The sequence below is a fragment of the Eleutherodactylus coqui genome, chromosome 9 (assembly GCF_035609145.1).
Source record: "Eleutherodactylus coqui strain aEleCoq1 chromosome 9, aEleCoq1.hap1, whole genome shotgun sequence".
Lineage (NCBI taxonomy): Eukaryota > Metazoa > Chordata > Amphibia > Anura > Eleutherodactylidae > Eleutherodactylus > Eleutherodactylus coqui.
The window spans coordinates 53,404,016-53,431,588 of record NC_089845.1 but is presented as its reverse complement, the minus strand read 5'-3'; the positions used below and the strand labels follow the sequence as shown (position 1 = coordinate 53,431,588).

Genomic DNA, 27,573 nt, shown 5'->3' with positions numbered 1-27,573 from the left:
AATTCCATTAAAAAAAAAATCTAATTAAAAAATCCAATATAGCCATTTTTGCATCATCTCACTTACTCCGATTTATATAGGTTTTATGACGCTTTACTACATTTTGGGGTGCGTCATTACATTCCAAGACCATAGCATTTTAATTTTTCTGTCGACATGGCTGTATGAGGTCTTGTGTTCTGTGGGACAACTTGTAGTTTGTATTGGTACCATATCGTGGTATATACAACTTTTCAAATTACTTTAGTTCTGTTTTGGAAAATAAAGATAAACCAAAAAAATGTTTAATTTGAATATTTTTTTTCTTCACAGAATCTACTGGATAAACTAATGTTTTTTTAGTATAAATGTTGTGTGAAATCAATGATTTCAATATTTAAAGAATTGTGGAAAGTGAATTTTTTTTTCTGTAAAGTCACTTAGATGCTGCAGTCAGCAATTATTGCGACATCTGCCAGGTGAAATTTTGTAAACTGTGATTAATGGAGGCAATTATCAACTGAGGTGTATCAGATGTTAGTAGAACGTATGCCATGGAGAGTGTCCAATGTCATTTAGACTAAAGGAGGCCCCACTAATGTTATACTTAAAGGAGATGTCTCGAGGAAGCAGTGAATTTTTTTTTTTGCCCAGTCCCCCTAATTAAGCATACATTATTAAGCCCCCCTGTAAATGACTTTTCTAGCTGGTTCGTACTTACCGTTCCAGCGTTTCAGCAACTTATAAAAGTTTCCCCAAGATGTCCGCCGGCTCTTTTCCCGTCGCTTGCTGCAGCCCGACGTGCGCGCTCCCGAGACGCTACCAGCTGTGTCTCCATGGCAACCAGACGCCCCGCAGCCGCCGACCGGACCCACCGCAGCCGCCGACCAGTCACCCACCGCAAGGCAGCAGGTAACCGGCGCTAGCCCCCGGCTCCCCAGCGCTACGCCCCCGGCTCCCCAGCACTTCGCCCCCGGCTCCCCAGCGCTACGCCCCCGGCTCCCCAGCGCTAGACCCTGACAACAGACGAAGGCCCCGGAGCCCAGCGCTAGGTTCCGGAGCCCAGCGCTAGGTTCCGGAGCCTTCACCTGGGCTCCGGAACCTAGTGCTGGGCTCCGGAACCTAGCGCTGGGCTCCGGGGCCTTCACCTGGGCTCCGGAACCTAGCGCTGGGCTCCGGGGCCTTCACCTGTTAGAGAAGATCACCCCCCGACCCATCACTTACCTAGGCGGCTTCTCGGGACAGCTGGGCTGGGCTGGGCTGGGCTTCTCCGCTGGGCAGCTCCAGTTTCTGCACCTTCCTCTAACAGAGGATGGTACAGAATGGCCGCTCCAGCGCGCTCCCGAGCAGTGACAGCTCGTCTGCGCATGCGCAGAAGAGCTGTAGCGGGGAGCACACTGAAGCGATTCGTGCTGAAAGGAGAAGACCGGACTGCGCAAGCGCGTCTAAAAAAAGCAAGCTGCCAGCGAATTTAGACGGAACAATGGAGACGAGGACGCTAGCAACGGAGCAGGTAAGTGAATAACTTCTGTATGGCTCATATTTAATGCACGATGTATATTACAAAGTGCATTAATATGGCCATACGGAAGTGTATAACCCCACTTGGTTTCGCGAGACAACCCCTTTAACCCCTTAGTGACCAAGCTTTTTTTGTTGTTGTTCCATTTTCGTTTTTTCCTCTCCCCTTTTAAAAAAATCATAACTCCTTTATGTATCCATCGATGTAGCTGTATGAGGGCGTGTTAATTGCGGGACGAGTTGTATTTTTCAATACTACATAATGTACCATATAATGTACTGAAAAACTTTTAAAAATTCTAACTGGAGAGAAATGGGGAAAAAAATGAAATTCCGCCATTTTTGGGTGCGTCTTTTTTCTAGGGTGCACAAAATGCAACAAAAATGACATGGTAACTTTATTTTATGGGTCAGTATGATTACTACAATACTAAGCTTATATAGTTTTTTGGGTTTTTTTGCTGTACGAATTGTATTTTTTTTTTTTTGCCACCATTTTCTGCACGCAATAGCTTTTTTATTTTTCCGTTGACATAGTTTTTTTTAATTCTAAATATGGCAAAAGGGTTTTATTTTTACTTTTATTATTATTTTTTAATAGTAATTAGTAAAACTTTATTGTTCTTATTTATTTTTAAGTCCCCAGAGGGGACAACAACTTGCGATGTTTCAATCGCCTCGGCAGTATGATGTAATGCAGGCAGTCTATCAAGCCACCCCACAGGCATGTCTTGATAGGCATTCTGCCATGACAACCCTGGGGCCTTTCAGAAGGAAGGCCCCCGCCTGCCATGACACCCGCACGGCTCAGAATTCACAGCAGTATTTAAGGGGTTAACGGCTCCTATCAGCCGCGTGGCTGATCAGAGCTGTTGCCAATGGGTGTCTGCTGTAAGAAACAGCCCGCGTTGTATGGAGAGAGATCGCCCTGCGATCTCTCTTCATACATAGACTACCAATACAGGCCGTCAAAAGGGGTTAAAGAACTGACTGATTGTTCACTTGCTGCTTATTATATCGCACCCCTTGATAGGTGCCGTTCACTTCACCTATCAGAGGTTGCAGGTTAGGCAACACGGTGACTTTTTTGTGCTCCATGTTGATTTTATCAAGCTGTAGCTGCATAATAACACTGACATGCGTGTTAAAAAAAAAAGATAGTAGTACATTAATTAGAGATCTCACATTTATGAGCATTCCTGATAAGTGTATATTCGTAGGTGTCAGTATGGTTGAGCATGGTCATGGGCTCTAGATAACATCCATATAAGGGAAATCTGACTTCTTAATAAACAAGTCTATACTTTCAATAATTCCTCAATGGGTGATATTGCGCTTACCTGTTCTTTAAACATCTCCTTGAGAACCACCATACACTGCTTCACCACTTGCTTGTCATCCATGTCTTCAATGAAAGTCACAGCATCTCCAGTAATGACAGACATCAGGACAGCATGTTTACCCTACAGGACGCAATGAGGCGAGAATACGGTCAGGAAAAGCACACAAAAAATGATTCTAACTGTATTATATTCTTCATTTACACTGTATATAGAATCAAAATGCATCACTGCATTGTATACATCTAGGTCTTTGTTGGTCTGCACCTCTCAGGAAATTGCATTCAAATAATTCTTCTGCTATTAACCCAATCACTCATTCTACAAGTGGCATCTTAAGAATAGAGCAGAACATTCTGAGGATGGCTAGTTTCCCATGTTCGCACCCGAGTGCCGTTAACAATAAAAGATTAGTACAAGCGCTTGGCAATACCTGGCGCTCCCACAGTAACGAACAGGAGTAGAGTCTTTCTAGCCATTAAAATCTAAGAGTTCAAAACAATCAGCACACATTTAAAAAATAAGGCACAGAGGTCATCAGGAACTAACAGTGTCACATACATAGCGGCCTCAGGGCCTTTGTTAGGTCCTCAGCTGCCATGGAAACCCATCGACACTTGTGACTGAGGGGGGAGCACCAGTGGATTTACATAGAGAGCCGAGTTCTACTATGAAACCACTTAAATGCTATGGTCATTATGAATCGCAGCATCTAAGTAGTTAAAGAGCTGGGTTTTATCTCCAATTCCAGCCATTGTACTGCGCAGAGTTTAATGCCACCTGATGCAATTCCAATACTGGACTGGAAGCACCAAGAAAAACATAAATGGGGAAGATTTATTAAGACTGCTTTTCTTATGCCAGTCTTGAATTACAGTTAGTTTGAGTAAAATGTAACAAATTTATTAAAAGGCACACAACTCTTAATAAACAGAGTGCATTCTGGTCTGTCTTAAACTCAGAAGATAAACTCTACGCCTCCTATGGGCAGGTGTAGATTTGTGCTGCTTTCTGTGCCATCTTCTAGCATTCAACTAAATTTGTCGCATGTTTCGGAGAAACTGAGGCTTGCGCTAAAATGTCCACCGTTTTTCCACCAGAAAATTGTCACCAAGTGTCATAAATTGTCTCTAATGTCCGTGGCTGGATTCACAAAACAATTTATATTCAAGAAACACTTAAGAAAAGACAGCAGATACCTGTGGATCCATATCATAAAACACAGCAAACAGACCACGTTTACTGGAGTCTGGAGGGATGTGACCAAAGAAATCGGCTCCATTAATCTTATTGTTCCAAAACCTATAAGGAAACTGCAGCCCAATCTGAAAATGCCACACAAAAATATAGATTACATGCTTTTTATAAGTGCTGCAGAATAAGTTGGCGCTATACAAATAAAGATTATTATTATTTTACATTTCAGAGTCACTGTGCAATGAAGATACTGGATGCATTTACTGTAACTAGCGTACAACAGACTAGATTCCAATTAATCAAGTTGGTTTAGAGGAGCCAGAAAGGATGATCCATTAATTTAAAAATATGTAGCATCTTGTGGCTCTCCTGTGATTACAGTCTAAGCGGCTGCTGCATATTAGGGCAGCATAAGGTAGTAACAGGTACACTGAACACATCCATGCAGTAGTTTGGGAGAAACTTGCATTTTATCAGTGGCAGCACATATATAAGAACTACTTGAAGTAGTCCTGGATATTCATGGGCCGCAGGCTAGCTACACTTACCCCACTGTCCAGCCAATGATTGACTGTTGTCTGCCTATTATTGTGCATAGAGAGAGCTGACAATCATTGGTTTGAAGGCAGAGTGGGTGTGGCTAATCTGCAGCTCATGAATATGTAGGATTAGTTCTGTGTCTGGATGCTATTAATAAAATGCAATTTTCTACAAAACTACTTCACAGATTCACACAGCAGGCACATCGTTGTAATCAGTGTGACAGGCAATACCTCAGTGCATGCTACAAAAACATGGTGATACATTTCATTTAAACAGCCATTGGATAAACACTCATTCAACTAGCTACTACGCCTGATCACCAATATGTGCATGTGTTCTCAATGAGGAGAGGGTTATACGCCACTGCCAGTCCCCTCTAGCAAAAGCTTATGTCGTGTAACAGAGGATCAGACATATTGAAATCAAGTATGGCCAATCCTTCTTTTGCCCTGACACCTGCTGTTGAGGGAAGAGTCAAGAAAACACATTAGATGGTCATTTGGTCTTGGCAAAATCGTCGAGTTTGCCCCTCCATGTACCTAATGTGTATGGGCACTTGGTTATCAACAGACGGGATGCCAGAGGTTGGACTCCCCTATCTCATTTAACATATTAGAATTTTGGATCTATTTGGCTTTCAGAAAGAAACATAATGGTGTTGAAGGGGAGACATTTACTTTAAAAGTCAAACAACCTACCTTCTCAATGATTCCTGCCCCAAGGCAATTTATGGCTTTAACCTTTTTCTCTGGTAGAGGAGGAGTAAAGTGTATAATGTTTTTCTGAAGTAGTGCAAGGGGCACTGTAACCAGAACCTGCAGAGAGGGGTCATTTGGTAAAACCCAATGTTAATTACACAAGATTTTAGATACTTCTTTTAACAGCAATAAGACCAACAACCATTAGTTACCAAAAGCTTAATAAAATAAAGTTGCAAATAACGTATTCACATAATTTTGCATTAAAGGGGTTGTCTGGGTTTTTCCTATTGATAACCTATCCTGAATCTAAAGTACCAAACCAATCTACTGCATTACAGACAGCCCAATCTGCTTCCAGCACTGTCTGTATGGACTCCCAAAAATCAACTATTAATGGCCTATCTTGAGGATAGGTCATGAATAGGAAAAAAGTCCTGGACAATCCCTTTAAACAATAGAGACACATGACATTTAACATCCCCAAATGCCAGGGCACCCACCATCATTCTTCCAGTGACAGTACCTAGTATTCCATAAATGGCTGTCGCAACGTTAACATATTACGCCAGCCTATCTGCTCCTTTCATTCACTGACTACAGGCTGCTATAAGTAGTTCCTACTTTCTGCGGATACCATTTAAAGAGTAATAAGCAGGGGTCTGATTTTCCAACTCATCAGGTTTCATTAACCAAATTCCTCCCACTTGAAATGGTAAGTTCGATAACAAATAAAGGCTCATTTACACACAAAGATAATCTTTCAAACGATTGAAAGATTGACAGTTCTGGTGATAGTTCTGCATAAACTGCTAATGGACACTAATGTCCATTAGCAGTTTATTATCTTCATTTGCATGTAAATGAGCCTCCAGCAGCTGTTTGCAAATGCCAGCATGTGGTCTGGACTTTGCACTCAGCTGCATTGTCTTTGCAAGGGCTGCTGCAGCCTGTCAGCTGAATACAATGTAATCAGCTGCTCCTGTGCAGAACCCAATGTGCAGTCCCTGCTATCTCTCTCTGGGTGAACGACGGATTTTATGCTCACTTAAAAATTATTGTTCAGCCAAAAAGTGAAAGATGGAAGCGTTTTCATGCAACAATTCACGCAAAAGCCATCGCTTGAATGAATTTTGAGCGATAATTGTTGCATGTAAATGAGGCTTAAAATCGTAGAATTGCTGATAACACAATTCCCTAACAGCTGTTCAAGTGGTTCCAAAAGTGGCACATCTTATTTAAAGGCATTTAGACCATAAACGCCCCCGAATATCAAAGAACATAATGTTTCTGCATAAAAATTCAGGAGGCCTCTCCGTACCAAACCTCCTTAAATACTATAAAGCTTCCCATTGAGCACAGATCCCACCTATATTTGCAGACCATAACTCTCCCCTCTGGGTCACCATAGAAAAAGCACAATTACGTTCACAGACTTGCTCCATTCTACTCTGGACCAGAGCCCCTCTCCCAGCTTAACCTTCGAAACCTCACCCCACTCTCATTCTTCTCCATCCTATTGTGGCACCAGGTACAATTTAAGATAACCCCTTGCTCCGATCCATCTCCACTTACCCCACTCCTTTCTAACCCAGCTTTCCCTATAGGATAGCTGCCCTAAGCTGTACATAGTAGCAGACTAATAAACTCACTACCCTACACGACTTTTCATCACATGGTAAGCTGATCTCTTTTACAAACCAATTTCAACCCCCTTAAAAAGAATGGTGGCGAACAAGCCAGGTTTTTGACTTCTGGTCCTCTCTTATATCATCATGTTGTAAAGTTGAGCTAACTCCATTGTAGGCGATGTGTAAATACCACCCAACATACCCAGGAACCCTCTCACAACTTTATAGAATCCTAAATGGTACAGAACAAGCTGCCCCATATGATTCAATGAGAAAATGATTTTTAATTCGTGCTTAACCATAGAATGATGGCACCATTGTAGTGAGACATTAAGCAAGCATAGCTAGCAGGTTTCATTAACGGAAACATCCCTAGTACCTACCCAGATACACACCTTCCCGGGGTCTCTGACCTTTGCTTTAGGAGTTGCACAGCCACTGGTTCCCAATTAAACATCTGGTGGTCCTGTCTTATAGTGCAAGCCTTTTGTAGAAAGACCGCCCATCTTATAGCCTCTGTAACAGAAACATCCCCGGGTCTTGACCCTTTCATCTTGTTACTAGACATTAAACCTACAAATATTCCTAATACGGCTTTTAAAAACTCCTACAATTTATCACTATGGCAGCTTGCCTTTACATAGCCCAACAATAGCGAAAACCACAACTACCCTTTGACGCATTAATGGCCCATATCAATAAGACACTTGGGGGACCAGTTTATTACCTTCATTTGCATGTAAATGAGCCTCCAGCAGCTGTTTACAAATGCCAGCATGTGGTCTAGACTTTGCACTCAGCTGCATTGTCTTTGCAAGGGCTGCCTCGGGCTGTCAGCTGTATACAATGTAATCAGCTGCTCCTGCCAGGACACAGTGGTCCAATTTGAAAAAGTCTGGGACCAATGGATGTCTCGTACAAATATCCCGAATTTGCACCATTACCTCCAACTTTAAATACAGATATAACATAGCACAGAGCCTCCAATGGGGAGAGAGCAGTCCTGCTTCCTATATAAAAGCCAAGGTAGATGTATGGTCCTTTAATCAATCGCAGGAGCATTCCAATACCTGGTTTTTAGCAATTGGATTGTTTAAGGAGCTTGTGCTGTCCAATCTGCCCTTCCCACCCTTTCCTGTTATTTTCATACAGGTAATACTATTTTTACCATTGCCTGTCTTGCACCAATATCTACCTCCCCCTGCGTAGGGCGCACCTGAGGCAGGTTGGTTGTAAACATTAAAATTCCTTCAATAAATACCTTTGAAACATAAAAGCATTCAGACCTCCAATTAGTAATACTGGGAAGCAGGCTATACCTTTTGTGCACTGTAGATTTTTCCGTTCGCTGTTACGCAGATTTCTTGTCCACTGTAATTAATGCTTTTAACCTATCAGAGAAAATATACAGCAGATTTTCAACAAACGTGTGCAAATGTGTAACATTTCTTGTGTTTATGTAATTGTATACTGCAGAGATTAAAAGGAATCTGTCAGGTTATATTTTTTTTTACTATGAAAGTTTTTTAAAGTTTGTAAATATCCACAAATTTGCAATGGGTGCCGCCATTTTGAATACATTAAAGCCTGGACTCGCCATCAAAGTTACATTTGATCGTTCTAGCTTCCCCCTGGGGCACTGTATAAGCAACAAAATCCCAAAGAATAGCCGTAATCTTGATTTGAAACCTTGTGGCAATTTGTTTGTAAATTCTATGCAACACAAAAGAGGCTAAAAAGTCAACATAATCCCCATGCAAGGGGTACCAAAAAAAACAGAAATCAAACATGGGGGGGGGGGGGGTGATACCAATTCAAACAGCATATTGTGAAGCTGTTGGATTTAAAGTGGAAGAAAAAACAAGTAACGCTCATCAGAGATGATAGGAAGTCTTTCTCTTGGAACCAATAACTTATACGGCTTCCTCATGTAAGTAGTAGTCTAGGAAGGACAATCCCTGCCATTTTTATGTACTGTAGCTTTTAATATAAAAAGTAGAAAAAAAAATAAGATTTTTAGTACTCAACATTTTATCCTTTTGTATAATGTTGGAGTACATTGGGGGATAAAGCAACCAAGTGTATAGTTTCCTGCCACCAATAGGCAGACACTAGGTAGAAAGTGCTACGGTCTTGCAAGTGTTTGTCCTCCTCACAGGAAGATATTTACATTTTGTCTTCCAGTTTAGTTATCCAAAAGTTGTAAAATATCAGAATTTTTTAGATTTGGAAAAACTGTCATTTCAAGTCAGGTTTGATGGATTCAACCCGAAAGAAGGAACAAATGTGAATGCTGCCTCAACGGCAGCTCTCCAAACTCCCCCGTCAACAATGTTGACATTTGAGTGCAACATGAGACTAGCAGGTCTATCAGAGATGGGGCAGGTATGTTTACAAGCCATTAAAATCAGACATCCCTTTATTAAAAAAATGTTAACTTTAACCCTTTCCAGTCCAATGTCGGGCCTGCCCCGACATCATAATTTCCCTCCACAGCTCCGATGTCGGGGCAGGCCCGACACTGCAGTGCAGGTGTGGATCTGCACCCGATCGTCAGACACATCGGGTGCAGATACACTCCTGCACTGGTCCTCATCGAGGACCCCCGAGGAGAAGGCAGAAAGGGTTTTTAACCCTTTCTGCCTTCTCCTTTACACATTACATAGCGCTCAATTAGCGCTATGCAATGCATAGAGATTCCGGCCGGCGATCATGTGACCGCCGGTGTTACCTGACCCCCGGCAGTCACATGAACGCCGAGCCGGGAGCCTGCACCGTGAGGGGACCTGCTTACCTGTCCGGGGTCTTCCGCATTCTTCCTGCTGTCTCCGGGCTCGGCGATCATGTGACCGCTGGATGCCACCTGACCCCAGCGATCACATGATCGCCGAGCCGGGAGGCAGAAGGAGAATGTGGAAGACGCCGGACAGGTAAGAAGCCCCCCCACGGTGCAGTGAGCACCTGCACCCTCCTGAACTCTGTCAGTTCAGGAGGGTGCAGGGAAAATGTATTTTTTCTCACCCATTCTCCCCAGCTCCAATTTATTTGGAGCTGGGGAGAATGGGTGAGAAAAAATAAATGGATTGGAAAGGGTTAATTTTGAGTGGCATAAGAAAAAGTACCACACTCTTGAGAGAGGAGAGTCAGGTTGTTGGTGGAGGACCCGCACTCTACCGCACTTCTACCTCTGTGCCCTCTACCAATAAGTAGTCAAGTATGAAACTACCAACTAGATTAGACACTTTGGGGCAGATATTTCTGAGATTCGGATGTTTTCATGGATTAGAATTTGCCCAGTACCAGATTCCCAATCCTCAGTTCATGAGGACTACCTGCAAGCAGAGGCAAGCAACTTAACCGCAAAATAAATTTTGTAGTAAAAATTTAAAAAAAACAAAACCTTTCAGACTTACAGGTGACCTCAATTTAATATCAAGTCCTTCTGCCATTTTGTCAGTAATCGTTGAATAACCATCAGTTAACATTGTGTGATCGCCAGCAAACTGAGCAAAGAATTCGTTGTGATCCCAAGAACGAGCAGATACCTGTAGACAGTGAAAAGGAAAACTCAAGTCATGACACAGACCTGAAGAAAGTCTTATTCTCCTCTTCCCACTGAAATAGACATCTTAAGGGAAACTGTCAGGTCTTATGAGCCCCATAAAAGAAGTTTACGAGTTCATAGAACCAGGGCCGCTATTGTTCAGCGGTTCAGACCGGAATGTGAAACGCTGAATGAGAAGCGAACAATTCCCAACGATGATCTGCCTGTCTGAACAGGCTGCACGAGTGCGAACGACTTAGTGGTGACATCACTCATTCGTTCATACGAGAATCGCCTCATGTAAAAGGGCCTTTAGTTTACAAGGCTCATAGGACCCAACAGGTTCTCTTTAAGATACTCAGAGTAGAGTATGTGTATGGCCAGCTGAATGCCAATATGCATCACTTGTCATGTCTGCACCCTGCACTGACCAACTGAACAATAACGCATTATACTTATTCAGAAGCGATCACAGTGCAAAATAAAAGTCCAGAAAAAGTAAAAATATGAATGTCTATTACAAAATGGACGACATGATAGACTAGCGTAGTTTTCTGGCGTAAATCTATATATATAAAATAGGATGTATGTATGTGTGGAATTTGGAGGGGGGGATAACATAGCCCCACTACCCCCCTGGGGGGGATATTGTGTATGTATGTGTGTTTGTGCCACCATAACTCATGAACGCCTGGAGCAATTTCAACCAAACTTGGTACATGTATAACTTATCCCATGGGGACAAATTTTTTGGCCCCCAGTACCCCTGGGTGGGCCATCTTGAGCAGATGATTTTTATTTCACAGTCTTATCTAACAGACACGACCTCTTCTCCATCATACACTAATCTATTACACAGATGACCTCCTCCTCAAATACTAATATATTACACAAACCTTCTGCTCTTCAGATAATATCATCTTACACGGACAACCTCCTCCTTATATACCAATATATTACACAGACGACCTCCTCCTCATATACCAATATATTACACAGATGACCTCCTCCTCATGCAGTAAGATATTACACACGACCGCCTCCTCATATACTAATATATTACACAGATGACCTCCTCCTCATGCAGTAAGATATTACGCACGACCTCCTACTCATATACCAATATATTACACAGATGACCTCCTCCTCATGCAGTAAGATATTACACACGACCGCCTCCTCATATACCAATATATTACACAGATGACCTCCTCCTCATGCAGTAAGATATTACACACGACCGCCTCCTCATATACCAATATATTACACAGATGACCTCCTCCTCATGCAGTAAGATATTACACACGACTGCCTCCTCATATACTAATATATTACACAGACCTCCTACTCCTCAGATAATATCTTACACAGACAACTTCCTCCTCCTCAAATACTAAGATTACACAAATGACATCCTTATATACTATTATATTAAATCAGTACACACACACAGTATATATATATATATATATATATATATATATTTTATATATCTACACATACACACACATTTGTGTCTAAAAATAAAATACACGGCCAACGCTGGGTAATCAGCTTGTGCATTATAAAATAAGGCATTTGTGCTAAAAATCATGTTTACAACAGGCAGTAACATTCAGAGGGAAGCAGTTACTAGTTTCAGTGTGGCTAGTTTTCCCCCATGCGCTTTAAAAGACACTTACATTGTGTAAGTTACTACCACAGGCGTATTCTAGGTTGCTGAGATGGAACTGTAGAACCTTTTCCTCCACATCTGCAAATTGAATTCCCGACTCCTGGACAAAAGTCTTGTAAATTTCCTGTATTTTATCTGTAAAATAATGAATACAGCTATATACAATACCAGAAGCCATAGTGCTATTGTAAACACAGCCTAAGGGCGGTTTCACATCTGTGTTGGCGATTTCACTTTTTTCGCGGAGCAGTAAGGAGGAATCTCAGCAGCCGAATCTTGACGGAACCGAACAGACCACATTGACTATAATGGAGTCCGCCTGCTTTTCACCCAGTTGCCTGGCTTTTGGGCAGAAGAAAAAGCGCTGCAAGCAGCACCACTTCTTCTGGTATTTTCAGCCGGATTTACGATGGAACCTCCAGCCGTAGGTTCCAATGCAGATGTGAAACCGGCTTTAGGCTGCTTTCACATCCGAGGCGGGGGCTCCGTTATCCTACTCCATTCGGAGACTAGGAGAGGGGAATCCTCTGGCTGAACAGGTCCGTCTTAGGATGAAACCGAACAGTGCCAAATGGACACCAAATTTCACATAATGGAGTCCATTTGGTTTCCACTCAGCGCTACTTCTGATATTTTGTGCCGGATCTGCGACTGAACCTCCCAACAAACGTTCCAGTGTTGATGTGAACCCGGCCTTACGTACACATCTTATTAAACCTCAGAGGAGTTCATATACAGCAATGGTGTATGGCAAGAAAATATAGGTACAGATCAGTTTTTCCCAAATTCCAGTTCTCACGACCCGCAAAAAGATCACGTTTCCAACATTTGCTTAGTATCTAATTATTGTCAGTGCCTCAGACATTACCACAGGTGTTCTCTCCATAGGACATCCTCAAATCAGGACCTGTTGGGGGTTGCGAGGAGTGGAGTTTAGGGTACACTGATGCAGATGACTAAAACATGCACAGGGAAGATTATGCGTCCATAAGTATGCAAAGGGAATGATTACTCCCTTCAGCTACCTGATTGTATAAGTACAATACAACAAACATGCTCCCGGGATATAACAAACGTATGGGATACCTCCAAGAGGGGCATCCTGATGCTGACTTTTATCTTTCCTCCATTCTGCAACAACATCCAATATGGCATTAAAATGAAAATCCATGCGTTTATCTATATTTGGATCAGTTAATCGTCCTCCTTCCTGAATCAAGTCACATTTTTCTCGAAGTTTCCTCATTTTAATACCGGTCTATTATAGAAATAAAATGAATTAGGTGAGAAAAAGAACCGAAAGAATCTGACAGCAAAACTAACGTAATACAGACAATAAGAATATACTACAAAATGCCATAATTTGGCTGTATGTAAATAGGGCATTTTTGTCATCTTTAGGATATGTTAGTAACCCACACTTATGAGCGTGCCTTTTGGATGTAATCAACTGGTTAAATTAACGTCAACTTCTTAGATACTGCTTTACATAGTATGTTAGACTGAATGAAGGCAATGTCCGTCTAGTTTAGCCTGTTTTACTCTCCCCACCACCACCACCACCACCCCACACACACACACCTTGTTGGTCCAGAGGAAGGCTAAAAAAAACACTGAGTCAATTGGCTTCTATGGAGGAAAACATTCCTTCCTGACTCCATAATGGCAGCCAGAGTAATCCCTGGATCAACATTTGAGATAAACAACCCTGCTGGTCACCTAATGTCTATATCCTGTAATATCATAGCGCTCTAGAAAGACGTCTAGTCCCCTCTTAAACTCTTATGAATTTTGCCATCACCATGTCCTCAGGCAGAGAGTTCCACAGTCTCACTGCTCTTACAGTAAAGAACACCCCCCCCCCTTCTGTGTTGGTGATGAAACCTGCTTTCTTCTAGACGTAGAGGATGCCCTCTTGTTACCGTCGCAGTCCTGGGTATAAATAGATCATGGGAGATCTTTATTAATCCTTGTTCTAATGTGTGTTCCATTGTACAATATTCTAAAAATGGTCAATAACACTTAAAAAAATAAATAAATACTACAGTTAATTCCTGTCTTTGGGCTTATTCATATGGATAATTTTTGAATTCAAGTTCTGTCCGAGTCTGAAACTGACAGAACTCAAACCTATTAAAAAGTCAATGTGTGCATTCACATGTGATTTTATTCAAGGACCGATTCCCGCTGTCTGCAATGAATCCCACCCTATGAAGAGAAGACCATGCTGCTTCAGAGCTTCCATACTTCCGTTGCCGGGTTCGCGCACGCGCCACGCTCAGAGACCGGGAAGCAATCAGACAGTGAGAAGCAGCACTGCCCGAGAAGGAGACTAGCACCGGGTTAGTCAGGTGCTGCAGAAAACGATCAGCAAAGTGGGCTGCAGCGTAGTGATAGGCCGCAAGGTTCCCCTCCTGCCAAACCGAAAGGCAGCAGTGGTCCCCCCCCCCCCCCCCAAAAAAGGAGGCCAGGAAGGAAGAAAAATTGGGGTGAAAAGGGGGCCGCCTGCACCCCTTCAAAAGGTATGCCCTATTTGCAGATTTTCCAGAGGGAGGTCCCAAGACAGTAAAAGTCATCCCATCCATAGTTGGAGAAAGAGAGCTGTGGCGTAGAGGATGGTGGTGGAAAGAAAAGGAGGGGAAAGAGAAAGGGGAGGAGGCGGACTACTCACCCTGGAGGGGAGAAATACTTAACTTCTTGTCATAAAAAATGTAGCTCCAGCACTCTAGCAGTGTGCGCCACAGTGCTCATCTGCCTTTGGATAGGAAAGGCAGTACTCCAATGCGGGGGCCACTTTGGCCGCTGGGTCAGGGTTTAATTAAAGAGCTGACAATGCCTCCTTGTCTTCTGAGGGTCAGGCTGGCAATAGAATGGTTAACACGTTTACCACTATTCTGTTCGACCTCCTCAGTGGGATAACAGGGAGAGTCTAGTACCAGACCTATATTTCCAGATCCAGGAAGATAACAGTTGAAGACTGGCGAACGAAGAAGTCTGCCTCCTACGGAGACTAACCTAAAACTGGCTAGTTTGGTTCCTGCAGGAGGGGTATAGCTGGTAGGAGGAGCTGACACTTTTTTGCTTAGCGTCTTTCACCTAGTGTCAGTAATTATACCCATGCTCTTCAGCTGCGCCCCCCAAGGACAAGAAAGAAAGTTCATACTACATGGGCATGGGTTAATTTAGTTACTTTCTGACATGTTAAATTTGAAACTGGAATGATATTTGGGTTTCTGAACCAACTGCCCTCATAGTAGCCATTCTTTGACTGACTGAAATGTATTATTCAGTAGTCATCATATATATTTCTTTCTTGCGTTCATGCAAGTTTTGCTCCATTTTCCCCTTGGGGCTTGGCTGCTGATTCTAGAGTCAATGCACTCCTATTTGTGCAATATTCCATCTTTCATTCTATTTTTACCTAAACTTGTGCCTGTTAGATTAGATGCGTATAATGCGTCCGTTTAGTTCTCCGGAACACTATATGGTCAAATTGCTATTTACATTTTTTTTATTATATTCTGTTTTATCATCTGTTCACGATTTTACTTCTTTCCGTCACACACTTGAAGTAATGAATACATTAACCACAGAAACCCACTTGCTCACACATTATTGCAATGGGATTGTTGATGCAACCATTCACAATCTGTGCTCCTTTTCCAACGGTGACTCCTTTAAACGATTTGTCATCCCAAACTCTACCACCAATCCGGTCTCTTGCTTCAAGTATCATCACCTACAAGAAAGCACAAGAATACAGATTTATCCCAATAACATTAAAGCTCTTCTTATACAGGCAGTAAATGGGTTAGCCGAGTTCACAAAAATAAAAAATTAAACATGTATGGCATTTAATTTTTTTTTAACAAAAATTTAACATACAACACAAAAAAATGTATTTTCTTTCTCCCTCGTGGCGCGGTTTACATGTCCACATCTTCAGTGAGGGCAGCCTCGCGCCTACACCACATTTCACAAAATTCTAATTCCAAACTCACCCTTCTGCATTGGTCCTTTGTTATCCCCCACTTTACATCCTCCCAAGAACTGGTAGTTATTTGCTTGCAAGGGAGCGAATGCACTCCCCTAGTCGTTCCTCGCCTATGTGTTGCCCAGGCTGTTCTCGTCTGCCTCATATTCTGTACTCTGCTCCCATTTAATTTGTATGAAAGGGGGGAGTGGAGAACAAGACAATAGCCTAGACAAGGCTGATCAGGGCATACAGGGAGCAGACACTACATATGCCACTTGTGCTTCTGGGTCCGTGCAGGGGCTTATCCTCCACGTTGTGTGAAGGACAAGCCACTGGCCTACCCAGGATGACACTGCATCCCCAAGCACAGTACTGAAGTAGTTACTCTAGGGCAGCACTGGTCTTCCTTGTATGGTCCACGGAGTGTATAAAAGGTGTATAGCACGGGGGGCCAGACTGCCTCAGTCTTGTCCCATGTCCTGTCCTAAGTTTAGTCTTTCATTTGTGTGCAATATAGCATTAGGTGACAGTGGAGACCAGCCGCATGCAGGGAGAAGTTCCTTCCGGCTGTGTTAAGGTGTCCCTGCTGCGCTCCCTGCATGGAGCCACCAACAGTTGTGGCAGCTCCGTAATGCCACCAGTGGTCTATTATACACACATGAAATGGTCAACGGAGGACAGAACGAGAGACACGAAACGTATAACCTGGACAAAGCTGATCTGGAGGTGTACAAGGAACTAACATAGGGACTCCTGGCACTAGGTTTTGAGACCACTCGACCGTTTAGTGGCAAGAATTTGCCAGTCTTACTTTGGGAGGATGTAAAGAATAAAAAAGATAGTACCCACTGTCGCGTTTGTTTCATTCTGCCTATGACATTTCCTTCAGGGGCAGATGCTTAGAGAGAGGATTTGTCACATGACCAGTGACATTGTGTGTTATTTATGAAGCAAATGCATCAAAAGAATAAGTCTAAAGTTATTTGAGGCATTATGTAACTGAAATGCATCAAATTTTGGCACATTATTATACTAAGACTTAAACACAACCACATAAATTAATCTGCCCTGATATTTACAGTTTTCAGAGATGTGAAATAAAAGTTAATTTGTACATATTTTACTACCATTCAAATTGTTATAAAAATATACTTTTAACCAAATTCTTTCTGTAGCCAGGAATGTGCCAACCGGCTTCTCAAAAAGAAGTAAATGACATGCAGTATTAGCTGAAGAAGCCCCTTACCTGAAGGCCAAAATTGTGTAGCTGCCGTGCGGCAGCTAATCCCGCCGATCCCGCTCCAACAACAATCACGGATTTCTATAACAGAAATAAGAAGTTATAACGCTGCACAGAACAAGAATAGTTTGAAGAAAGTGGAAAATCATAGGGTTTTACTCACATTGTGGTATTCCTTTGGAAGAAGATATTGACCAGGCGAAACAGACAAAACCGCAGTGTTAACTAGTCCTTTCCTCGTCATAAAATAGAGAACCTTCTCCATCTCCTGCACACAGCGGATGCGAACTAGTCCTCGGACCATTATATGATGAGCACAGGTCTGCAGCGTCAGCACCTCCTGTCAATTAAATCATGAAAACATCATTGTGTATAATTTACTATTACTTACACCCAACACTAATGGCAGCAAATGCAGGGATCAGAGAATCAATGCTACCACTAGAAGTACAAATAGCATTTGTATTCATTACCCATTTCTTTCTATATGGTAGAAAATGGATTAAAAGAGGTTTTATGGGATTTCATAAATTCTTAAATTTTTTTTTGGCATGGAATGGACTCAAAAAAGAAAAAAGTGCTACTCACTCACTCACTACATGGTCCCTGTCCCTGGCTTTAGCAGTCATATGTTGCTTATGGCAGTATAACTGCTGAAGGCCCCAGACTTTTTTTTAAAAAAAGGGGGGGGGGGGGGGGGGAGAAGCCAGTGCGTCCTATAGAGCAAATGTGCCAAAATCGGACGGAGCTGGCAGCTGAAAAGGATCACAAATCCTTCTCACAGAGCTACTGGATGTCCGAAAACACAACAGCTGATTGCTGGGGAGCAGCAGGGAGCTCAGTGATCAGCTGTTGAACGGGCGGGCGCTCCTGCTATGGAGCCAGCAGTGTGATATAGATTGCAAGTCAGCTCCATAGCAGTGCCCATAGAACAGCTGATTATAGACAGCTCTCGTATCTGCCGGCTACATTGCAGGGGTAAGGGAAGAAAGAGCTGCCTGTATGAAGTATACATTTGTGGCTAATTTTGCACAAATGTATACACCAATACATAACCATAATGATAAATGCCATGCAGGGCTCCTGGAAAGTTGGGTGACAACTAATGGAAAACTCATTACATTGTCACTCAACTCTTCCAGGATCCTGATTGCCAGCTGCAGTTATGCAAGCATTTATACAACATACATTACTATAACTAGTCAAACATGGCATTCAGGGCTCCTGGAAAGCTGGGTGACAAGTAATAAGATCACCATTACATTTACACTCAGCTTTCCTGGATGGCAGGTGAACAAGTGGTATATACTTTATTCCGAGGAGGTACTATTGCTCTTTATTCCTCCTTTAATAACCCCCCTCACTGCCTGATCTGGGGGAGTTCAATATGTTTTTTTTCCTATTTTCCTCCTATAAAACCAAGGTGCGTCCTATGATCAGGTGCGTCTTATAGAGCGAAAAATCTGGTAATATAGAATTATAATGTTATGATAAAATAGATTTACTGTCTGCAGTGTCCTGCGTCTCGCCTACTCCGAAATTTCCCCCTCCAGCTTCTAATATTATGTTGACACATGGAATTCACCAATATAAACGAGCAAGGTGAACTCCACGACCAACAAAGATGGAAACGAATGGCTACACGAACAGTCACAAATAGTAACTAATTGACTTGTTATGAGGGGGGCGTGGCTAGCGGATGGCCGAGCAGGGCGCATAAGGAGAGTACTCCCGGTCATACCTCACCCAGAACACTGAATCAACCTCCACAAAAAGGCGATATCGGGCAAAAATGAGTCAGGCAAGGAAGCGGGCGACAGCGGAGACCAGAACACCGGCGGAGAACAGAAAGAAGAGCGGCATGGAGCGCTACCTTGGAGCGCCGGGGCCGCATGTAAGAAGAGGCAAGATGGCGCCGGAGAGCACCGAGACCTCCCTCCTACAAGCTGCCGGCACGGCACAGCAGCGCTCATCCCCGCAACCCCCGCTGACAGAAGGGAGGGGGAGAGCAGCAGCAGTGAAGCCCAGCACTGATAGCACACAGAGGGAAGCACAGGAGACAACGGAGAGTGCAGGGGCCTCCCTCCTACAAGCTGCCGGCACGGCACAGCAGTGCTCATCACCACAACCCCCCCTGACAGAAGGGAGGGGGAGAGCAGCAGCAGTGAAGCCCAGCACTGATATCCTTCAGAGAGGCACACAGAAAACAAAGATGGCGCCGTCCACAGGGCACACACGTGGAGCGGAGCTCCCTGCTGAATACATAGAGCAGCAGCACTCACCCCTGCAGCGTTCACCAGCCAGCAGCTTCTCAGGAGAAGAGGATGAACACAGAGGACTGCAAGAGACAAGCAGCAAGGAGGAAGAGACCCCACAGACTTCACCAGAAAGCAGCCAAACAGTGAGTAAAAGGCACAATAATACACCTACACTCACGCTGCACAAAACATCCCACAGGGAATCACAGGCGGCCCCCGCATCAGTAAAAAACAAGACAGACGCCACGGGGTGGTCAATATCACCAGACCTAAGCCCCTATAGCAGCCCAGAACGCGCCACAAGCACAAAAAATGTGAGCAGGGAGGAAAAGGATGCATGGAAGGAGCGCATCATGTCCATACCCACTAAAGATGAATTGTATGCCCTATTCGCCAGATTTGAGTCATCTAACAAAGAAGCGCTAGAGCGGATACACACAGATATACAGCATATGGGTCACAGACTCATAGAGGTAGAGGAGGCCCAGGAAGAAACAACCGCTATTCTCGAATCGCACAGACAAGCCATTCAATATCAGGCAGACCAAATCCACAACCTTACAATGCACCTCGATGACCTCGAGAATAGAAATAGAAGAAACAACATACGTATCCGAGGTCTAACAGAGGAAATCGAGGGCCACCAACTAGAAAACTGGGCACAAACGTTTTTCTCCCAACTCCTGGGCCGCTCACCTGAAAACCCCATCATAATGGACAGAATCCATAGGGCACTAGGGCCCAGAGCAACAGACCCAAAAAGGCCCCGAGATATAATCTGCAGAGTTCACTTCTATAGAGAGAAAGACGCGATCCTGCGCGCCGCTAGAGAGAAAGGTGAACTCATACATAAGGACAGACCAATAATTATATTGCAAGACCTCGCGCGCCACACTCTCCGGCTTAGAGGAGCCCTCAGACCGCTCTTGACAGCACTTAAAGACAACAATATACCATATCGCTGGGGGTTCCCGTTTTCCCTGACGGCCACAAAAGAAAGCAAAACATCCACATTACGCTCACTGGGAGACTTACCCAAGTTTTTAGGAACATTCCAGCTCCCACAGATCAATCTCCCAGATTGGCCCACTTACCGAATCTACTCACGGAAAGAACCAAAGATCAGTGGCAAACTGCACAACCCAAGCAACGCCGTGACCGGCGCAGAGGACAAACAGCAGACACCTGAAAATACAGTACGACAATCCAGAGAACCTACGCAACCACAGGACTCTAACTAGGGATTCATACTCTGCCACTGAACGGCCCAGGACCACAGAAGACACCACCCGCCTGTTGAATGTTTTGACTTAATTTGTTTAAAGTTTCGACTCAGATTATACTATGACTTTAGCTCGCCAAAAAATTCGGAGGAACATATATGAAAAGGACCCCTTACGGGTTCCCTAGCTTGCCAATACTCACTCTGGGGGGGAGGGTGACCGGAGACCAATTCCATTCTTGCGGACCTCCCTCCACTTCCCACCCAGGGTGAACCGTCGCGCAACACAGCGACACCTAGCATTTTCGCTAGCATATCACCACAAAGTTACACGCAGCAGCCTTTAGCTGCGCAAGGTTTGTTTGCTAAACAAAACCTTACTTCTCCCTCTTTCTACCTTTTCCTTCCTAACTCTTCCCTTCTACTTGCCCTCCCTGTCCCCCCCCCCCCCCTCTCCCAAAACCAACCTCTACCACCCTTAACCAACTTAAGAGTAACAGCAATAACGAAGATTATAAATGGAAAACATCTCGTTTGGCACATATAACGTGAGGGGTATGAACAACCCCGCTAAGAGGGGACAGATATTGGACCATCTCCACAAACACAAAATCATGGTAGCTCTCTTACAAGAGACACATTTTCAGGCTAATAAAATCCCTAAAATAAGAAACCGCAACTATACCATATGGCACCACAGCCCTCATCCTACTAAAAAAAAGGGAGGCACTTCGATTGCAATTCATAGACAGTTCCCCCATAAACTCATCTCCTCATCAGTAGACCCGGAAGGACGCTACCTCTTCTTAAAAATACAAACCGGAAGCGAAATTCTAACCTTTGCCAATGTTTACTTCCCAAATCAAGCACAGGTGCGCTACGGAATCCGGATACTGGGGGCATTGAGGGCCTTCGCGGACGGCTCCAACGTTATCTTAGGAGGGGACCTCAACCTCAGCCTGGACCCCGCGCTCGACTCCTCTGGGGGTAAGTCTAAAACTACACACACAGCACTACGCAGACTCCGCAGGGAGATCCACAGCCTTAGGTTAGTTGACCTTTGGAGGACACTACATCCAAAAACAAAAGATTATAGCTTCTTTTCCCCCTCCCATGGCTGCTACCAGCGTTTAGATTACCTACTAGTCTCACATAAGCTCTTGGACCGAAATCCCCTCAGCTCGATAGGATCCTTTATATGGTCGGACCACGCTCCGGTATGGGGATCGCTTAAAAGAATACAGAGGGAACAGAGGGAGTTTAACTGGCGTTTAAACGATAATCTGCTGAATGATGCATTATGCGTGCAGGAAATCCAGCAGACTATCGAAGACTTCAAAAATAACCACACATCAGACACCACCCCTGCACCGACTAAGTGGGAAGCACTTAAGTGTGTGATACGCGGAATACTCATTTCGCATGGGGCAAGGCTAAAAAGAGAAAGAGCTAACACACTAAAGGATTTACTTAACCACCTAAGTCACCTAGAGAACCTAAACAAAAAAGCAACCCAAGACACCAGGACGGCAGAAATATCCGCTGTCCGAAACAAAATACTCCTTCTAATGGACCAGATCTCACTATGCCAACGGGATCGAGCTCGGGGGAAATTCTACGAATATGGCAACAAATGCAGCAAAGGTCTAGCCAGAGCCCTGAACCCTCGAACACCTCAGACATACATATTCGCAACACAAACCCCAGGGGGAGACCTAACTCACACCAACTCTGGAATAATGGAAAATTTTTATAATTACTACCATAGCCTATATAATCTACCAGACAAATATAGGGAACAAAATAGAGAACTGATCAAAGAAAGAGATGAGTACCTAACCAATCACGCCCAAAAACGGATATCAGAGACTATACAGGAGACCCTGGAGGAGGACATCTCCCTTCAGGAAATAAAAGAAGCAATCCACTCCCTCAAAAATGGCAAAAGCCCAGGACCCGATGGCTATACCCCACGTTTCTTTAAACTCATGGGGGAAAAACTAGCCCCCTTGATGCTCAACGCATTCAACTCCATATCAGAGACCTGTCCCTTCCCCGCCCAGGCACTGCAAGCAGTGATAACTGTGATACCCAAACCGGGCAAAGACCCAGCGGCCTGCGGCAGCTACAGGCCAATTTCCTTATTAAATATAGATACGAAAATATTCGCTAAAATTCTGGCCACACGCCTCCAGGCACACATTCCAACCTTGGTGCACAGGGATCAGGTGGGCTTTGTCACGGGGAGGGAGGCAGGGGACAGCACAATAAGAACATTGGCCCTCATGTCCAGAGCTCGCAGGAATGGGGAGCCCCTGTGCTTGCTCTCGGTAGACGCCGAGAAGGCGTTTGATAGGGTGAGCTGGGGATTCATGGAAGCGACTTTACAACGCACAGGCCTCGGACCCAGGTTCATGGACTGGGTGATGGCACTTTATAGAGGCCCCTCAGCCCGTGTAAGGGTTAATGGCCTGCTGTCACGCACGATTGACATCCGTAATGGCACCAGGCAAGGCTGTCCCCTGTCCCCCTCCCTATACATATTAGTAATGGAGACGCTGGCGGGCGCACTTAGGACAAACCCCAACCTACAAGGAATTAGAACAGGTGAAACTGAACATAAGGTAGCATTATACGCAGACGACCTGCTGATCTACATTAAAAACCCAAGGATAGCACTACCCAATATATTAGAAGAATTTAAACGATTTAGCAAACTATCTAACTTCAAGGTCAATCTAAGCAAATCACTGATTCTCAATGTAACCCTACCAAACATAGAAGTCGAGACCCTAAAGCCATCCCTCCCGTTCCAATGGAAATCGGAGGAGATGGGGTATCTAGGAACAGTACTTACCACAGATCCAGACAAACTTTTTGCAAAAAATTACATACCCCTCATAACTAAACTAGAGTCTGACTTTACTAGGTGGAAGGGAGTCCCGTTATCTTGGTTCGGAAGGATCAGCACGGTAAAAATGAATGCGCTCCCGAGGTTTCTGTATATCCTCCAGACAGTCCCAATCGCTATACCGGGCTCCTTCCTGGCACGGGTTAGAAAGGTAATCATGAGTTTTATATGGGGAGGCACCAAACCTAGACGCAAATGGAAAGCCCTAACCAGCCCGAGAGAACTAGGAGGCATGGGAGTCCCGAACATAGCCCTGTACTATAGGGCGACGTTATCTAAGCGCATTCTTGATCTTCTCCACGGTAGAGCACAGAAGATATGGGTGGAAATGGAACAAGACATGACACTCGGCCAGGGTAGAGGGATCATATGGCTACCCGGTAGGGGGAAACACAGAGGACTGGGATTGTCCCCATTCATTGAAGATATGGTGACAGCCTGGATGGGCCCTGCGACTAAGACAGATCTGATCCATAGACCGGGCCCACTCACACCCTTGATAGGAAACCCAGAAGCTCCCCCGTTTTTGCGAGGCTTTGAGGTGACTGACACGACCACAGACACAATCCCTAGGGTACGAGACGTGATTTCTAGCACTGGCCTTAAACCATTAAGCGAGATCCTGGGAGGGAGGCGGCCCCATCCCGGAGCGTGGTTTCAGTACCTACAACTGGGCCACTATATTGGCTCACTGGGGGATATGCAGGAGCTGAGGCGGCCCACTACCCCCTTTGAGAATTTATGCACCTCAACCCCCACAGATCAACATAAAATCTCAAATCTATATCGGATGCTCCTAACCGAAGACACACGACATTGTAACAGAGCGCTGGAGCGGGAGTGGGAGGGGGAACTGAACACCATACCCTCAGAGGAGTCATGGGCAAAGGCCTATACATTAACCCACAAAATAAACATGTCCAGCAAACTACAAGAATTAAACTATAAAATCTTAACACGTTGGTACCAGACACCTGCGAGATTGGCGAGAATATTCCCCCAGTATCCGGATACCTGCTGGAGATGCACCACGGGAACTGGAACACTCACACACATCTGGTGGGGTTGTCCACTGATCTGTCCTCTTTGGCGGGAGATCAACTCCCTCTACACTGCAATTAGTAGGAATCAAATACAGCTGACTCCTGAGATTGCATTACTTTCAATGTTCCCGGGCTCCCAGAAGCAAGCAAAAGGTTCTCTATTGAGATTTTTCATTCAAGCAATGCGCCTGGTAATCCCAAAAAAATGGAAGTCATCAACTCCCCCCTCCAGGCTAATGTGGTTGGAGGAGTTAGATCACATAAAATATATGGAGGAGCTTTGTGCCAGAGACGAGATGAAACTAGAGAATTTCCAAGCCACCTGGACGCTATGGAATCAGTTCCGTTTCTCCCAAGACTTAGGCCCATGGCTTGAAAGGGGGTCACTCCCCAACACAAACACAACCAATGACCCTTCGGATACTACCAGACCCTGAAACGTAACCCTCAAATCAAGATACGAGATGACTTCCCCCCCCCCCTCTTCTCTCCTCTCGCCCCTGACCAAGCCCCCCCCCCCCACTCTCAACATTCCAGCCCTCTTTACTTCCCCCCCTTCTTTCCTCAATCTTTCTTCATAAGAAGCTGTTATATTAGATATGTTTAAGTTTTCTTTTTCTCAGTTTAACCAATCAGTAACTGAAGCTAGAGATACCAGAAATTAATCTGAGAAGTTATAAGCTATAAATGTTGATAGCATCAGAGTTCATACTTATATTTAAAAAAAAAAAAAAAAAGTCTGTTTCAAAGAATAAGACAGAAAACTAGACAAAGGAAGACAATTGAGGTTAATGTAAGAATGTTTGATGAAAATGACACCACAACTTTGTAATTTTCATATCTGCATAACAGACAAAATAAAAAACTTTTGAACCATAATTGACTTGTTATATTGTCATTCGGCGCTTGTATAGGTAATTGCTCTGCTCATCTGGAACAATACACTTTACAGCAAACTGTATTACAGGCACATTTTGTACCCGTATCAAGGATGATTGTCCCAGCCTGACCGTGGATCTGCTGAGCCAAACTCAATCCTTCTCTGATCCCTGCGACGGCACAGGTTCAGGTCAGAAGACCTACAGTAAGCCCAGAAATGTGTCCATAAGGCCTTAGTCAGACGGGCGATTTTTCGCGCGATTTGCGCATGCGCATGCGGCCGGCGATTTTATAAAACCATTGCTTTGCAATGGTATCGGACACATGAGCGCTTTTTATGCGCTCGTCCGATAAATTATAGAACAAAAAAAAAAAAATCGCAGATCGCACCTCTGCGATTCCTGTTCTCTTCTCTATATGCGCTCAATGGGGCCGGCGGCAGCAGCGCCGACCCCATTGAGAACATATAGAAGACGAATCATTCTTCTCTGCCACAGCTGGAACAGCTGTGACAAGAGAAGAACGATGTTTGCCCATTGAATTCAATGGAGCGGCAATACAGCCGCTCCATTGAAAGCAATGGGCTGCCGGCGTGCGCGGGGTGAATTGTCGGGAAGGGGTTAAATATATAAACCCTTCCCTGCAATTCATTCTAAAATGTGTTAAAATAAAAAAAAATTGTATACTCACCTTTCCGCTGCAGCCGGAGTCCAGCCGCGGCCGCTGTCAGTTCTCCTGAACTGCTTCTTGGCACTATTCAGCCGGCGGGGCTTTAAAATCCCCGCCTGCTGAATGATCTGCCTCTGATTGGTCACAGCCCTGACCAATCAGAGGCCGAAAACACTCACACACCCATTCATGAATTCATGAATGGGTGAGTGACTGCTGCCTCTCAGCGCTGAGCCAATCAGGGGCAGGTCTGACTCACATCCATTCATGAATTCATGAATGGGTGTGAGTGAGGCATGCCTCTGATTGGCTCAGCGCTGAGCCAATCAGGGGGCAGGTCTGACTCACACCCCCTTCACACCCACTGCAGGACGGCCGCACGGAGCTCCGGCTGCCGGGAGAAGGTGAGTATACAATTTTTTTTTATTGTAACACATTTTAGGATGGATTGCAGGGAAGGGCTTATATATTTAAGCCCTTACCGACAATTCATCCCGGGCTTGCCCGCAGCGCATTGCTTTCAATGGAGACGGCTGTATTGCCGTCTCCATTGAATGCAATGCGCTGGACAGCTCCGGCCCGTTTCTAATGAAACGCGGCTAGGAGCAGATTTTCGGGCGATTTGCGGGCGACTTGCGCGCACCGGTCACGCGATTTGCGGATGCGCATCCGTCATGCGATCCGCAAATCGCGCGAAAAATCGCCCGTCTGACTAAGGCCTAATATTGGTGTAAAATGTTCCTGTATTACACTCGTGAACGCAGGCTTAATCTGAGATGCTTGATGGGGAACATTCTGGCATTGCATATAGGACAGAATGGTTAGCACTGTATACTGGAATGGAGAGGGGAGAATCTGTCCAGCAGAGTTTATAGGTAACAGTATTTATATAGCGAATTACCACTATTAAATGCATGGGAGTGAATAAAACTTTATTTGGAAGGGCTTCACAAACCATTGTAGAGGACCGGTCACCGGCGAATACATACGTCGTGTCACACCAAAATCTACCTGTGTCCTGATGAAACCCTTGTACACTTTAACACGCAGAACTTGAAGTAATAGCAATGGGCATTAATAAAATGCCCTCAGACACTTCATTGCAGTGTCTAAGGGCGCTGTCTACAAGTGACTGATCGGTAGCTTTCCTGTGGTAGCTCGCCATTGCTGCACCGGGTAACATGATCAGCAAGGGAGGGGTCTGCAGGACATGATGAACCCATGTACTGCATCTGCCTCATGAAAGT

General features: G+C 44.5%; 1 protein-coding gene across 4 annotated transcripts in view; it reads right to left on the bottom strand.

Annotated features, from left to right (window-relative positions):
• The window catches only part of KDM1B (lysine demethylase 1B), a 56,299-nt gene that overhangs the window by 8,433 nt on the left and 20,293 nt on the right, over window positions 1–27,573 (bottom strand). For all 4 annotated transcript variants that reach the window (XM_066579409.1, XM_066579411.1, XM_066579412.1 and 1 more), the window contains exons 10-19: window positions 17,508–17,684; window positions 17,351–17,425; window positions 15,730–15,867; window positions 13,215–13,386; window positions 12,136–12,263; window positions 10,323–10,454; window positions 8,229–8,300; window positions 5,279–5,395; window positions 4,040–4,165; window positions 2,841–2,963 (exon numbers count right to left, since the gene is read on the bottom strand). In XM_066579409.1, coding sequence (XP_066435506.1) covers window positions 2,841–2,963; window positions 4,040–4,165; window positions 5,279–5,395; window positions 8,229–8,300; window positions 10,323–10,454; window positions 12,136–12,263; window positions 13,215–13,386; window positions 15,730–15,867; window positions 17,351–17,425; window positions 17,508–17,684 — 1,260 coding nt within the window. The remainder of the gene's footprint in view (window positions 1–2,840; window positions 2,964–4,039; window positions 4,166–5,278; window positions 5,396–8,228; window positions 8,301–10,322; window positions 10,455–12,135; window positions 12,264–13,214; window positions 13,387–15,729; window positions 15,868–17,350; window positions 17,426–17,507; window positions 17,685–27,573) is intronic.